This window comes from Rhinoderma darwinii, chromosome 12, assembly GCF_050947455.1.
Source record: "Rhinoderma darwinii isolate aRhiDar2 chromosome 12, aRhiDar2.hap1, whole genome shotgun sequence".
Lineage (NCBI taxonomy): Eukaryota > Metazoa > Chordata > Amphibia > Anura > Rhinodermatidae > Rhinoderma > Rhinoderma darwinii.
Window position 1 is genome coordinate 46,596,112 of NC_134698.1, and position 16,133 is coordinate 46,612,244.

The 16,133-nt window shown below is 39.4% G+C and overlaps 1 protein-coding gene across 1 annotated transcript in view; it reads right to left on the reverse strand.

Annotated features, from left to right (window-relative positions):
• Positions 1–16,133, reverse strand: part of AQR (aquarius intron-binding spliceosomal factor) — a 232,907-nt gene that overhangs the window by 177,304 nt on the left and 39,470 nt on the right. Inside the window, exons 6-13 of the mRNA XM_075844724.1 lie at positions 14,843–14,986; positions 13,480–13,548; positions 13,261–13,361; positions 12,566–12,642; positions 11,810–11,874; positions 10,367–10,483; positions 10,176–10,289; positions 6,223–6,326 (exon numbers count right to left, since the gene is read on the reverse strand). Coding sequence (XP_075700839.1) covers positions 6,223–6,326; positions 10,176–10,289; positions 10,367–10,483; positions 11,810–11,874; positions 12,566–12,642; positions 13,261–13,361; positions 13,480–13,548; positions 14,843–14,986 — 791 coding nt within the window. The remainder of the gene's footprint in view (positions 1–6,222; positions 6,327–10,175; positions 10,290–10,366; positions 10,484–11,809; positions 11,875–12,565; positions 12,643–13,260; positions 13,362–13,479; positions 13,549–14,842; positions 14,987–16,133) is intronic.

Here is a 16,133-nt window from a genome sequence, read left to right on the forward strand (position 1 = left end):
ACATAGTATGATCCAAAAATACCCCCACACAGTAGAATGCCCCCATAGCTAACCCCAGAGTATAATGCCCCCCATAGCTAGGTGCCACCACACCATAAAATGCCCCCCATAACTACCCTCCACACCGTATAATACCCCCTATAACTGCCCTCCACACAGTAGAATTCCCCATAACTGCCCCCACAGCATAAGGTCCCCTAGCTGCCTCTACATAGTATAATGCCCCTATAACGGACTTCCACGCAGTAGAATGCCCCATAAATGCCCTCACACAGTATAATGGCCCCATAGCTGCACCCCACAGTGTAAAGTCCCCCTTAACTGCCTCTACATAGTATAATGCCCCGATAACTGTCCCCATGCTGTATAATGCCCCCATAGCTGCCCCCAATAGTGCCTGATAAAAATAATAATATACATACTCACCGACCCGTTCCAATGACGAGTGGAGGAAATCCCTCGGGTCTGTGAGGCACGGCACAAACAGGTGCGATAAAGTCACTGCCTCGCGTCCGGCAATACATAGTGAATGGTATAGCAGGGACCATACGGTCCCCTGCTCTACCATTGGGTTCAACTGTATCTGTGTCCTGAAGATGCAGATACAGTTTAAATAGGGAAAAAATTATTGATAACACCGAAGTCCGCAAGATGATGTTGATTAACTGCGCTGAATTTCAATTTTGTTTATTTTTAGATTAATTGCCCAGCCCTAATGGGATTACAAGGACATTATATATAAGATCCATAAAAACATGAGGAGATTCAAGTACAAGTGGTGCCAGACTGTTGAATGTTGCACTTTTAGGGTATGTTCACACGGCCTATTTACGGACGTAAATCGGGCGTTTTTGCCCCGAATTACGCCCGAAAATAGCGCCTCAATAGCGCTGATAAACATCTGCCCATTGAAAGCAATGGGCAGACGTTTGTCTGTTCACACGAGGCGTATATTTACGCGCCGCTGTCAAATGACCGTTATACATGGACTCCAATGAATAGCAGCGCCAATTACGCCCGTAATGGACGCGGCGTTCAAGCGCCTGCACATGCCGTTATGGCTGAAATTACGGGGATGTTTTCAGGCTGAAACATCCCCGTAATTTCAGCCGTAACGGACGCCCTCGTGTGAACATACCCTTACTCGTAGAAATGCATAACATCCAGTTTTTAAAAGAAAACCTGTTGGTTCTCTCCATCAGCCACCGCCAGTCATTCTGCAGCCAGCCAAAGTTGGGTGGAGCTTTTAGGGTATGTTCCCACAGGCAGGATACGCTGCATATTTTCCGCAACAGAAAACGTGCATTGGAATCTGAAAAAACACAGGTAAATCAGTCACAAAAATCTGTAGCAATTATTGCATTTTTGCTGCAGTAATGCAATGTAGCGGATGAAATCATGGCAGATTTTCCACAGGTGTTTACCTGCAGATTTAGTGTAAAGCATTGATGTAAGCAACGTTTCAGCTGCGTAAACGTTGTGCAACCTGCAATAGAACTCAACTTGCGTATTTTAGTGCAGAATTAATGCTCCCCATTCAAGTCTATGACCTAAACACGCAGCATCTCTGCAAAAAACCTGCAGCAAAATGGACATGCCCCGGATGTCAAAGTCGCACCGCAGAACACATTCCGCATAACTTCTCTAAGATTTTTTTGCGCAACACGTGGTGGAGAGTTGCAGAAATATCATCCACTTTGCTGCTACTGTAAATGCTGCAGAACTTCCGCACAGAATTCCGTTGCAGAAATTGAGCTTGGTATCCAGTCTGTAGGAACATAGTCTCAATGATCTCCCATCCCTGTAAGAATTACTTCAGAATGGCAGAAATATTTTGGTCAGGGATATTAATCACTCCTGAGAATCTCTCACACATCACTATAAGAAGTGTGCGGTAACAGAGCTGCTGTGTTACACTTCCAAGAATAGGGACCATTAGTCAAGAAATGAGAGAGAAAAGAAAGAAAAGAACAAGTTGCAGTTTATGTTGTATTTAATGGCATGTTCGGTTATGGACGGATTAAATGTTAAAACATGCTAACTGGTATCCGACTGTGTATGTATGTAATAAGTGCAGTTTGGGTTAAGTTTAATTGCTACATATTATGGATTAGGTTTTTGTATATATGTTATATAAACAGGTTTGAATGACTGAATTTGGCACTAATGGCATTATAAAGCTGTTTAACAATAGATCAACATAGGCTCAAAAGCACTGGTCTAGGTTTACAGCTTATAGTGAATTCTCCAATATTATATGGTCAACATAGATCACTAGTATTATATTATTACATAGTCATTCATTAAGAGTGCTTAATATTAGCAGTGTTAAATCCTTGGTTGTATTACCGATCAGCACTGCTCAAACACCTTAAGAGATGGGGGATGGATGGTACAGACGGCTCGACAGGCAGATTAACTAGATATGTTATAGGGGAGCTCCTCCTGAAGCAGGTCACTTGGGAGAAATAGTGCAGACTATACCCACTTTGCTACTTATACACAATACCTGGGCCAAGGTAAAAGCTGTAATAGGTCTGGTGGGGTATACCAAATACTCTCCTATCTTGCATAATTTACATTTTAGAGAGTTTGACAAACTGGATTAGTTTGATGGGTGGAGGGACAGGGGTGTCATTGCTGTTAGTCAACTCGTGAACACTAATGTATTTAGTACGTTTGAGGACCTGCAATTAAAATTTGCCCAGCCCCACTCCGCTTTCTATCAATATCTCCAATTTGGACATGCATGGGACTTACAGAATAGGCAGTCTACCTTAACGCAGGCTCCACACTCCGCACTTGTAGATCTAATAGCCCAACCTGGGAGTATTAAAGGAGTCATTTCACTATTTTATAAATGCCTGCTTGAGGCCTCACATAAAGATCAGCCTCTTTCCCTTAAAGGGAGATGGGAACGAGATGTAGGTCCTCATAGAGGAGGATTGGCAGGAGGTCTTGGAACAGGTTCCTAAAACCTCCTTAAAGGACAGGTGTCGCGAAAAAAAATTTTTTTATATAAATTTGCTTTTAGTGTGTTATTAAAATACATTTTATTTATTTGTGTTTTACTTTTTTTTTTTCTTACTTTTACTTCTCTATGGGGGCTGCCATTTTTTTTTTCATCTCTGTAGGTGTCGATTAACGACACATACAGAGATGGAATACGGCACATACATCCCCATAGAGAATGCGAACGGGAGCCGTTCCTTTCACTATAGTGTACGCCGTCTGTGTGGGAACGGCGCATGCCACAAAGTCCAAAAGGAAGGTCTTCGGCCGAGCAACATCCGGCGACATTTTCATGTGGACCGGAAGCCGCGGCCGGACAGTAAGATGACTACTTCCGGTCGCGGCTTCCGGACATATGTTCAGACGAAAGGACTAGGAGGGAGGGAGCGGCGGCGGCAGGAGCAGGTAAGTTATGTTTGTGTATGTTCGGGTTTTACTGTGTGATTACCACTGTATCTAATCCTACTACACTGTGCATTCGCTCAAAAAATGGCAGCACACAGTGTAGGAGATTTGAACATTCAACCCCCTCCTTTCTCCTGGCACTAACCAGGATAAAGGAGGGGGATTGTTTGAGCACACTAGAGCGAGTGTGTCTTCTCCAATTTTTCAGCATAAAGCAATGTGGTTGCTTTACCACATGCCAATGCTGCAATTTTGGGAATTGCTCCCTCTAGTGACCAGCACATGGAAATGTTATAAATTAGAATCTAAATTTATAATATGTCCTGACTTGTGAAAAAAATTAGAACAATGTGTAATCATGTCTATACTGTTTAACTAAAAAAAAAAAAAAAAAAAACATTTCTAGCGACATTACTTTTAAGTGAAATGTATAGACTTTCCCAATTATACCTCTTACACAGGATTTATAGAACCACAAGTTGCTTTATAAAATGGGCTATAGGCTAGATTCCTCATGCCATAGATGTAGCGAGCTGAATGCAGACCTGATACATGTGACGTGGAGCTGCACTAGGCAGAACAGGTTTTGGAGGGACATGGTGAACTTCATAAATCAAATATATGACTGTGCTATTGGTTTGGATCGGGTGATATGCATTTTGGGTTATACTGCAAAGCCACCTGTGACGGAGAGCCAACGACTGGCGGTAATGTGCCTTTTATATCAGGATAGAAAATGTATTGTTTCCCACTGGAAAGATACAAACTTCGAATTTAAAACAAGAGTTAATACCATGCTAAGAATGGAAAAATATGTATATGGAAAAAGGGGTACCCCTGCCAAATTTTTAAGATCTATGGTCCACTTGGGTGGACGTTCCAGGTTTGGCGCCAACGATTGTGTTAGTGGATAGGTCCCCCCAGGGTCAACACTTTCCCGCTGTGAAGGGACAGGGTTGCTTGGTAGTCGTTGCCTCTCTTATAATCCAATTATACATCTGGGCTGCGTCCTAGATCTGTTTAGCATCTGAATGGTTTATTTCTGCTACTTATGTACTTCATGATTATACCGTATGCAACCTGTAGAGAGATGGGACGGAAGGACGGACAGGTGCTGACTTTGGTCTTGACATCATCATTAGAAGAAATGCACAAAATGACGAATCGGAAGGTTGCTACCATCCTTTGAAGGACTGGGATCCGGGGGGGGGGGGGAGGGGAGTTTTGTCTAAAAATCTTGAATAAAATTTTTGGGGAACAAAAAAAAAAAAAAAAAAAAAAAAAAGAAGAGGAATGCTTAATAGCGGTTTGGATGATAATATACCAAGGTCCTGGGTTCTATTCTTTGCATCGGCGTGGTTGTTTGGGGTTTGTACAAATGTTGGTTTCCCACGTGCCAATTGTATGTTGATAAAGAAATTATGTTTTATTAACCCCTTTGTGCACCCGCAGGTGCAATTACGTCCGGATGCGGGGGGTGATGTTTGGAGCGCGCTGGTGTCGGCTGTATTTTACAGCACACACCCGGGACTAACAGCCGGGAGCAGCGATCGCGGTGTTCCTGGCTGCTTAACCCCTCAAATGCTGCAGTCAATCACGACTGCATCATCTGAGGTGTTGAAAACAGGGGGACCGGGGGGTGACGACAGTTGCTATGGCAGCCCAGGGGCCTAATGAAGGCCCCCAGGGCTGCCTTCACTCTGCGTCTGTTAAGCCCTGTGATGATAAACTGCAATATGTTAGTATTGCAGCACAACGATTGCTGGTTCAAGTCCCCTAGGGGGGGGCTAATAAAGTGTGTGAAAAAAGCTTTTAGTAGCGAAAAAAATAAAAATATTGAAAGTTAAAAAAAAAACAAAAAAAACCCCTTTTCTCCTTAAAGTAATGTAAAAAGTAAAAAAAAGGAAACAGAATTGGTATCGCTGCGTCCGTAAAAGTCTGAACTATTACAATATCGCGTTATTTAATGTGAACGGTGAACGCCGTAAAAAACAAAAAAATTGAAAACTTAGCTCTATTTTTTTTTTTTTTTAAAAAAGTGATAAAAAAAGTTCTATGTACCAGAAAATGGTACGGATAAAAACTACAGCTCGTCCCGCAAAAAATAAACCCTCACACCACTCAATCGGTGAAAAAAAAAAAAAAAAGTTATGGCTCTCAGAATGTGGCGACACAAAACTATTATTTTTTTTAACAAAAAGTTTATCATCAATAAAAGTAGTAAAATATAAAAAAAAAAATATATAAATTTGGTATCACAGTAATCGCATTGAGCCACAGAATGACGATAAAGTTGTCGTTTTTACCGCACGGTGAAAGACGTAAAAACTAAACCAAAAAAACTACAGCTTTTTCCAACTTCAGTCTACAAATAATTTTTTTTCAGTTTCCCAGTACATTATATGGAACTATAAATGGTACCAAAAGAAACTACATCTCCTCCAGCAAAAAATAAGCCCTCACACCACACTTTTGACAGAAAAAAAATAAAAAGTTATGGCTCTTGGAATGCGGGGAGTGAAAACGAAATAAAAAAAGGGCTTCATCCCGAAGGGGTTAAATGGTTTGAAACCTTGCCGATTTTTGTAGGTTATAAATACTGTTTTGGAGTTTAGCTTTGCTTTAATATGAAAGGAATAAAATGGTATTAACTTGTAGAATGAGAACCTAATGTGAGCAAAAGGTCCCTTGTACATAGAGGTAAGGGAGAGGAGAAACATTCCCTAAATATCAGAAAATGGGACTAAAAGAAATGAAATACACTAATATATGGGTAAGTGCAGACGACAACTTTTGGTCTTTTACCTTAGTGATCCAAAACACTTCACAAGAGATTCCCGAGTATCCACAGATGCCACATTGGAAAGAGCAAAATTGTAGAGCTCTGGGAAATGAGCAAAAGCTGCTCTCTGTGTGGAGAGATGTAGGAGAATAAGGACAAATATCATTCACAGGATTACTTTTTTTGCTGGAGTTCTGCCCATTTCATGGTTCACTTAGGTCCTATCAAATTTTTACAGAGTAATGTAAGTGATGCAACCACGCCATATTACAATTGTTTTCTCGTGACAAGTTCTACTTTATATTCATGGTAAAATGTGGTCGTTACATTCAGTATTTAATTGTGAAAAACACCAAAATGTAACAAAATAAATTGCAAAACATGTTATAAATTTAAATGCATCTGCTTGCAAAACAGATAGTAATACCACAAAAAAAAAAAGGTATTAGTTAACATTTCCCATACAGTTACTTTAGATTGGCATCATTTTTTTGAACATCCTTTTATTTTTATTAAATCCTATATACAGGGCATGCATGCTGCATCATCTGGCACAATATGTATATATCCTCCCCTATAACTTGCGACTGTACTCCCAAAATATATAACACCAAACAAAGAAAGGACCGAGGAGTCTCTAAGTCAAAAAAATTACATATAATCTTTTTATTCAACAATATTACACTATTGTAATATTGTTGACTCCAGAGCGGCCGCCATTCTTGGAGTCTCAGCTACATGGGTTAGTACTCTTGCAAGTACTCTTTTGTTTACTGTTTGCTGCTGTCTTCTGGTGCTTGAGCTTCAACATATATATGGTCATCACCCCAGTATCTATACATATATTAGCCATCTCTGGACGCTATAAAATATTGTTTATTTAGTCCAGTTCCAATTGCACTTTTCATGCATGGGAGTAATATCCCTCTTACCGATTTCTAAGCAGTATAACACACCACCTGTCGCCAGTATACCTCACCTTATTTACATCATGCTACCTACATTTTTGTTTGAGGTGTGCTTCAATATGTCTTTACTTCCATGACTATATTTGATCAATATTTTGACCCATGTGGCGGCCATGCTTTTATTTGTGATTCATTTTTAGAAACTCGTTTTGTATAAATAGTGTAATATTGTTGAATAAAAAGATTATATGTAATTTTTTTGACTTAGAGACTCCTCGGTCCTTTCTTTGTTCGGTGTTATATCCTTTTATTTTTGTAGGATGTTACAAGGCTTTTAAATTTAGCAGCAATTTCACACATTTTCAAAATATATAGTAATCTGTTCCTTTGTGAAAACGTATTAGTTACAAAGACTGAGACCAGTTTAGTTGTGAAGTGGCTTTGAGGGGCTCATACCTTACAAACCCCCATAAATCAACCCATTTTAAAAACTGCACCGATCAAAGTATTTAAAACAGTATTTAGAAAGTTTCTGAACCCTTTAGGCGTTTTACAAAAGTTAAAGCAAAGTAGAGGGGAAATGTACAAATGAATTGTTTTTTTTTTATTTTCAGAAATTTTTGGGGATTTGTCATAAATGTCCTTCATGGGAGAACTCCTTTAAGCCGTGAAAATTAAAATGTTATTTTTTCCCAATAAGATGTAGATTTAGATCAACATTTTTTTATTCCTACAAGGAACAAAGAAGAAAAAGCAACCCAACATTTATAAAGCAATGTCTACAAGTATGGTAATACCCCATATGTGGTTATAAACTACTGTTTCGACATACAGGAGGGTTCAGAAGTAAAAGGAGTGGTATTTGACTTTTGGAGCATAGATTTTGCAGGAAAACCCCTGATGTACCAAAAATAGTGTGACCCCATTTTAGAAACTGCACCCCTAAAGGCATTTATCAAAGGGTGTAGAGAGCATTTAGACCCCAGAGGTGTTTTTTAGACATTAATACGCAGTGGATAATGCAAAGTGAAAATTTTAATTTCCACTGATCAGCCATTTCACTGCTCAATATGTTGTGCCCAGCTTGTGCCACGGGAGAATCTTACCCCATAAATTGTTAAGCGGGTTCTCCCGGGTATGACAATGCCAAACATCTGGACAAACTGCTGTTTGGGCACACTGTAGGGCTTACGCCTCATGCACACGACCGAGTCCCGTCACTGATCCGAGGAAAGGTAGGACATTTTCTATCTTTCCTCGGACCATTTTTCACGGACCTGATTCACCTGCTAAAGTGAATGGGTCCGTGAAGACTATCGAGTGCCACTCGAATCCTGTCAAAAACGTCCCGAGTGGCACAACGGTCGTGTGCATGAGGCATTAGAAAGAAAGGAGCGCGGTTTGGAGATTGCATTTTACTTGGTAGTAGTTTTGTTTGAGGATTAGTGGTATTTCAGTTTATAATGTGGGGGCATATGTAATCTGTGCCAAGTACACCAGGGCATAGGGTACATAGGGTATAATAATGCGGTAAATAATAAAACTATCCATAGATGTGTGGTACGCCGTGAAGCAATATTTTATGCGCAAGCCAGTGGCGCACTGATAAACGGTGTCCTTTCTTATCCCCCTTTTGTAACACTGCACCTTTTGGGGAGTTTTTCTCCTTTGTAGTTTGGGAAATTTTGATAGAAAAGTGTTGCACTGGTATACACCTCTCAATGTTTTTTCATCACTGCACTACTAGTGCCATAACTTTTTTATTTTTCAGTTAATGGAGCGTTGTGAAGGCTTAATTTTTGCCAGACAAGCTGTAAATTTTATTGGTACCATATTGGGAGACATACGACTTTTTGATCACTTTTTGTTTCATTTTTTGGAAGAGGAAATAACCAAAAACAAGCAATTCTGGAGTTCTTTTCGGTTGGGGTTTTTCGGCATTTACCGTGCACCATAACTTACATGTTAACTTTATTCTGCAGGTCGATACTATTACGGTGATACCAAATTGATATCGGTTTTTTTCTTGTAATGCAGCTTTTGCACAATAAAATCACTTTTTTTTCCTGTGTCACCATAGTCTAAGACCCATAACTTTTTTATTTTATTTTTATTTTTGTGTGGACAAAGCGATGTCCGAGATTTTTTTTATTTTTTTGCAGGACGGGTTGTCGTTTTTAATGGTACTATTTTGGGGTAAAATTTGACTTTTTGATCACTTTTTAGTCCATTTTTGGGAGATGTGACTTAAAAACTGCGATTCTGGCATAGTTTTTTCATATTTTTTTTACAGCATTCATCGTGCGGGATAAACTACATAATAGTTTTATCGTTTACGTCATTACGGACACTGCAATACCAAATACGTATAGGTTTTTTAATTTTTTTACTGTTTTTCCAATAATAAAATAATTATTATGGAAAAAAAAGGCAATTTGACTTTAAAAACGTGAAACATTTTTGTTTTTTTTTTAAAACATTTTCATTAACTTTTTGAAGCTTTTTTTATGTCCCACTAGGGGACTTGAAGGCTTGAAGCCCCGATTGCTATTCTAATACACTGCACTAGATACGTAGTGCAGCGTATTAGAGCTGTCAGTTATTCTCTGACAATAAGGCGGGTCGTCATAGGCTTCCGTACAAGGCAGACACGGAGGCCATTGTATTGCATCGTTACCCCATCGATTGTATTGAGCGCAGCATCTGAGGGATTAAATCTGGCCGGATCGGAGACCAGCTTCGTCCAGGCCGTTACAGGAGGGTGTCAACTGTAATATACAGCTGACACCAGACGGTGATGGTGCGAGCTCCGCTTCTGAGTCTGCACATTCACCGTCACGTAACTGTACTGCGGTTTGTGGTAACCCCGTATATATACACAGCAGGTGTCGGGAAGGCGTTAATAACAAAATATCCCAAAACTAACAGTAGCAGAATACACATCTAGACTTGCGAATACTGATAAGTGATTGGCTTTGGTGGAGGCTACCAAACAAAGTTCTAGAAACCTACAAAAAACTATTTAATATGACAACCAGATTAATATACAATTAGAAATTTAGACCTACCTGCAGCGAAGTGATATGATCATAATGAATAGTAGTCATCTCATTCTCTGTGAGAGCATTTCCCGTCTGGTCATTGATTTCAAATCCAGTATAAAACTTTAACATGTCTAGGAGCTATTAAGAGACATGGTTAGTGTTGAAAGAAGACTAAAATAAACTACTAAACCTTTTTTATATAAAACACAAGGTACCTGAGAAAACAAGTGTCCTTCTTGCTCTCTCTTGAAGAGGTCGGATAGGTAGCAATGGACAACAAGGTGGGCGTCATCAAGCACAGTATTAAACCAGCGACGGGTGGGAAGTAAAGCCTATGGGATAGAATGGAATTAGTAACTACTAGTTGGATTACTTCTGACATGGTATAAGAGAAAATAAAAGTGTAGCTATCCCATCCGAAGTTTAGAACTAACAGCGGGAGAGGTTGCAGGGCAGGAAGGTAGCCAAGGAAACCATTGTACACCAAAACATCCCTTGAGCAGCAGCAGATATTAAAGGGGTTATACGGGGACCAAAAATGGTATTGCATTAATATTTTTATGTAAAAAGAAGTCACTTACTAATATACTTTCATTTTAAATTCAGTACAAAATCGTGCAGTTCAAACCTGGTGAACGATTCCCGGAAGTCCTGTAGTTTTTGTAATATTGATGACGCGCCCCCACGTGACACAGCTTGCTTCCTGTGCTGTTCATGTTGGCATGTCCGCAGGGGGCTGTCACTTTGCCTATTGCTGGAGTCCCCGAGAAGAGCATCAGCTAGAGCTTTGCTCGGGACTCCAGCACTGCTCCCGACATTTGGTCAGTAACTTCAGGGGTTTCCAATCGGATCAGCTGATGCTCTGCCTGGGGACACCAGTACTGCTGCCGATGCCACAGTCCTTATATGGACAGTGACGTTGGCAGCAGAGCTAGAGTCCCCAGGCAGAGCATAAGCTGATGCTCTGCTCGGGGACTACAGCGATAGGAAACCCACAAAATCACTGGCCCTATATCAACAGTGACGTCGGCAGCAGTACTGGAGTCCCCGAGCACAGCATCAGCTGATGCTCTGCTTGGGGACTCCAGTACAACTGCTGACGTCACTGCCCATATATGGACAGTGACGTTGGCAGCAGTGACGGAGTCCCCGGGCAGAGCATCAGCTGATGCTCTGTTCGCTAACTCCAGAGATAGCAAACCCCGGAAAGTCACTGACCAAATGTCAGGAGCAGTGCTGGAGTCCCGAGCAATGCGCTAGCTGATACTCTGCTCGGGGACTCCAGCAATAGGAAATATGACAGCCCATTGCTGTCATGCCATTGATAACACGCCAGCACGAACAGCACAGGAAGCAAGAGACATCAATATTAGAAAAGTTACAGGAGTTCCGGGAACAATACCCCGGGTTTCAACTGCTTGATTTAGTTCAGAAATTAAAATGAAAGTACATTAGTGACTTCTTTTTACATAAAAATATTAATGCATTGCAATTTTTGGTCACAATATAACCACTGTAAGGTTTATTCAGCGCAGCTCCGTAACCATATTATTTATGTTAAGTTGTGTTGTATTCAAGATAGCACTGTATTCTCAGAGCACATGCCCTCATGCACGACATACAAAAGCTCTCATTTTATACAATAAATCACCCTGTACCTCGAGGTCAATCATGAGTTCTATGAATCGCTCACAGTAATGTATTTTCTCCATGGAGACGGGACCTAAAGAATGAACAGAAATTTCATATCAAGCAAACATAATTTTCTATGAATATGGTCAAACTTTCTTGTGTTTCGCACAGATTTACACCTACTGGGTAAAACAACATACTTATGGCTTGAATAAATGTTCTACAAACAATTTCTGTACACAGACATAAATAATCAGCAACATAAAGGGGTGTTACTTTCTTATCCATATAAAGTGTAACCACTGTATGATAAAAAGTTCTGCAACTTTCTATTATACTGTGTTTTATATCCTCAAAATTTTCAAGATCATTTGCAGTCAGTGGATGAAAACATTCTTATTTACATCTAGAGCCTGAAGACCATACAGACCAAAGCCTGCTCCCAGTTAATAAGACGTAGGAGCCATTGTAGTAAAATATCAAGAGAGATATGTATTGCTGGTGAAGTATTTAGTTCACAGTGATGCCAGATCATATTTCACATTCTACAGGTATAGGTTCAATCAAGCATGTCTGACTGCAAAGACCTGAATGAGAGAGCGAAAAGGTCGTCCCTTGGTGCTGGGAACAGCTCCATGAGATAATATAGCTGGCAACATTAATAGTCAAATATCCCTTTTAAGTTACTATTCTTGGCTGAAGGTATGCTTTAACTATGCATTTAAATCGGTTCATAAATACCCGATGTACAGTGAGCATGCAAATTAAGTGTTGACAGATACCTGTTGCTGGGATTGACTGAAGCACCGACAGGAACCTTTGTATAAGGTGCCATAAAAACTTCCTTTCCTGAGTGGCTCTGAAATGTCAAAACATGATGAAAAATAAGAAATCAATTAGGATCTTAAAACTACTTTGGTTTTTACATTACCATTTGTATGTATATTTTTGTCTAGACAAGGATACAAGATAGATCCAGCGCCAAGACAAGGAAAGTATTTAAAAAAGGAAGCTCCGTTCCAATTTTATTCCAAAAATGCATTAAAAAGGGAAAGAATATATTCCAGGTACAAGGGTGGATTAAGGATATAAGCGGTGCCTACGCGTTTCGGACGACTATGGCGTCCTTATTCATGGCTTATTTTTGTCTGCCACCAGCAGAATCACCACTAAACATACAGATCACAACGACAGTCACCTTGGGGTGGATTCACACACAGTATATTTTGTTGCAGAAATTTCTGCGACTGAAAATTTGTTCTATTCCTCTGAATGGAACTTGCAGAAATCTATACACCTGCTGAAGAAACAACCTAATTTAGATGAATCCGTACACATGGGGCTTTTAAGGCAACGATTGTGTACCATTCAAAAGAATGGTACACAATGTGCCGCGTGTGAATCCACCCTTACAGGTCCTTTTGAGAGACGCATCATCATTTAGAGGCATATTTGCATTCTTGATATTGTTACGTACATTTCACGCGCCTTTTCATCCATTTTCTCATCAGTTTTCTTAATAAGGTTCCAGAACTTTCTCAACTTTTGAGTTTTCTTCAATTCCTTCTCCAGTCGAGACTACAGATGTAAGATGTTGCCAATAAACCATTAGGAAATGGCACACAATTCTACAAATCCCATCATTAAACAAAGCCCATACAAAAATAATATGAAAGGACTGTAGATAATGACTTACAGGCTGCAGGCAGATCCACATTGGCAGGGATATCAGTTGCTGGATCTGTCCACGAATTAAATCAACTTCCTGCAAAAAGACACATCAGGATATACTCAAGGGTTTCTCCATAAATGGAACATAAACATAAATCTACCACCATAATATTTGACATCCTGTTAAAAAACATAAACCTGTACGTATGGGCCTCTTCGGCCAGAACTGTCTAGTGCTTGTTTGCACTAGACAGTATATCCCGATTTGATAAGTCTCTTAAAGTATAGTGTTACTTCAGAATGTACTTTCTTAATTTAGATCTACGTTTGAAATAGTGTGTTTTATTTATTTTTGATTGAGCATGACCAACCACTATATATTAGTGCTATATGTATGCATAAGCACATTCCCTATAATGCAGCAGTACAGAATCTTTCAGGACTGTTCTGATGAACTCAAACCTGCAACCCGGACAGAAGTAATGCAAAGTTACTCAACGTTAATATAATCTAAATTGTAAAATCATGTACAAAACAGAGCTCCACTTTGGTAAATTTGCTGCGTTTTTTTATTGCGTAAAACTTCTGCTTTGGAAAAAGACTCTATGTTATCCTATCCCAAATCTTTCCGCGTATCCTGTGTGTCATCCCCACAAAACACACAAGGACAGATTTACTATTCAAATGGAGAAAGAATTCTGGCAAACATGCTGTGCGCCACATTTATTAACGACTTTAAATACTTTTTCAGACATGTTTGACAAGGGGGAGTGGTTTAGAGGGGAAAAGGGTTGTGGCTTAAAATGTAACAGTGCACCAAAATTTTGGCGCAAAAAAACTGGCGTAGGCAAAGCTGATTAAGAGGTGGTATAGGGAAGAGAAAGGTGTCTAGCATGTCTAGCTTTTTCTGACTGCCTTGTCCAAGTTTACACGGTCTAAAACTTAGACAGTATTAGTAAATCTGCCCCAATACCATTCAGCAGTTTTTAAGAAAACAAAAATGGAAAAATCTGCATGGCTTAAGAAAGTTACACTGGCGGATTTGTAATGCTGATTTTGTGGCGGAATTTTTACACAACATGATAATTCATTCTAATGGGGTTGCTTTTATAAGTGCCTTATTAGGACATATGTATGTCACGGTCGGTCATTAGAAACGCCGAATTGTAATGCTACATTTTCCCCTGCATCAGATTTACCCAGCAATAGCAGCTTATCCCCGGGTCAGCTTGTTTTTAAATAGGAGTTTGCAGTCACTGACCGTACCTTTGATCTAATGAATTTAAAACCAGCCATGAATGTAAGCAAGCATTACCCAAAGAGATTGTCATATATAATAATACTAATATGAACATTCACTTTAACATTTAGTAAATGTAGACAGTTACCAGACTGTTGAAGCAATGATCTAAGAACAGAAGCAAAATTGTGCGTTCATGCAACGAGAAGTCATTCTCTGATTCTTTAGCCACAGATGCCTCTCTTATACACTTGAAGAAAGATGGGAAATGCTCTGGTTTCTTCTTGAATGTCTGAAAATTAGATTAATAGAAAGTTTAAACAAATTTAAGACCGATCAATCAAAAGTATAATTGGAAGACATTAACCCCTTCACGACCAGCCCACGTAGATTAACGGGCTGCCGTGCTGGGCTTTTCTCCTGCAGCCCGTTAATTCACGTGGTGCCAGAACAGAGTGCACAGCGCTCTCCCTGTGCTCTGAATCTCTCAGCACACGCTGCTACTAGCAGCCTAAGTGCTGAGAGAAGACATCAGGACCGGATTGGTGTCGGTCCTGATGACGTGATCACCATCATAAAGCTATCATGGTGTTCACAGCAAAGTTTGTTGCAGCAACAAACTTTCGTGCTGTTTGTTACACTGTTTCTCCTCCCTCCCTGTCAGATCGTTCTGAGACAGTGGGGGAGAAGAAGCTGTGCCGAGCAGCTGCTGTGTGTCTCTTATAAAGACACACCCACTGTGAAAAACACACACAAATAACACCTCCACATAGTTTAGTGTAGGCAGCTAGCTATAGTTTAGGTAGATAGTACTCAGACTAGGACAATTAATTGGTTAATTAATAATCAATTAGGGCTTATAATGTGTGTGTAATATATATATATATATATATATATATATATATATATATATATATATCTATATAATTTTATATAGATATATATAGAGAGAGAGAGAGAGAGAGAGACGTAAATATATAGAGACACAGATATATATCTATCTATAAAATGATATAGATATATATTTATATACTATGTGTGTGTATATATATATATATATATATATATATACACACGTCTATTATATATATATATATATATATACACACACACACACAGACACACACGTAATATATATTATATATAGACATATATTTGAAATTTGTTAATACTAAAAATTAATAATTAGGGATGTTATATATCTATATCATCATATAGATATATACGTACATGTAATATATACGTATACACACATATACTTATATAAATCTCTTCATATATTTTACACGTCTGTAAATTCTAAATACATTGATTCATTGTTAGGCTGTGTTCACACGGAATTTTTTGCAGGAGGAAAATTCCTCCTGCAAAAACTGCTCGGACGTTTTTTGCACAGTGGTTTGCCAAAAACTCGTCAAAACACTCGTCGAGGTGTTTTT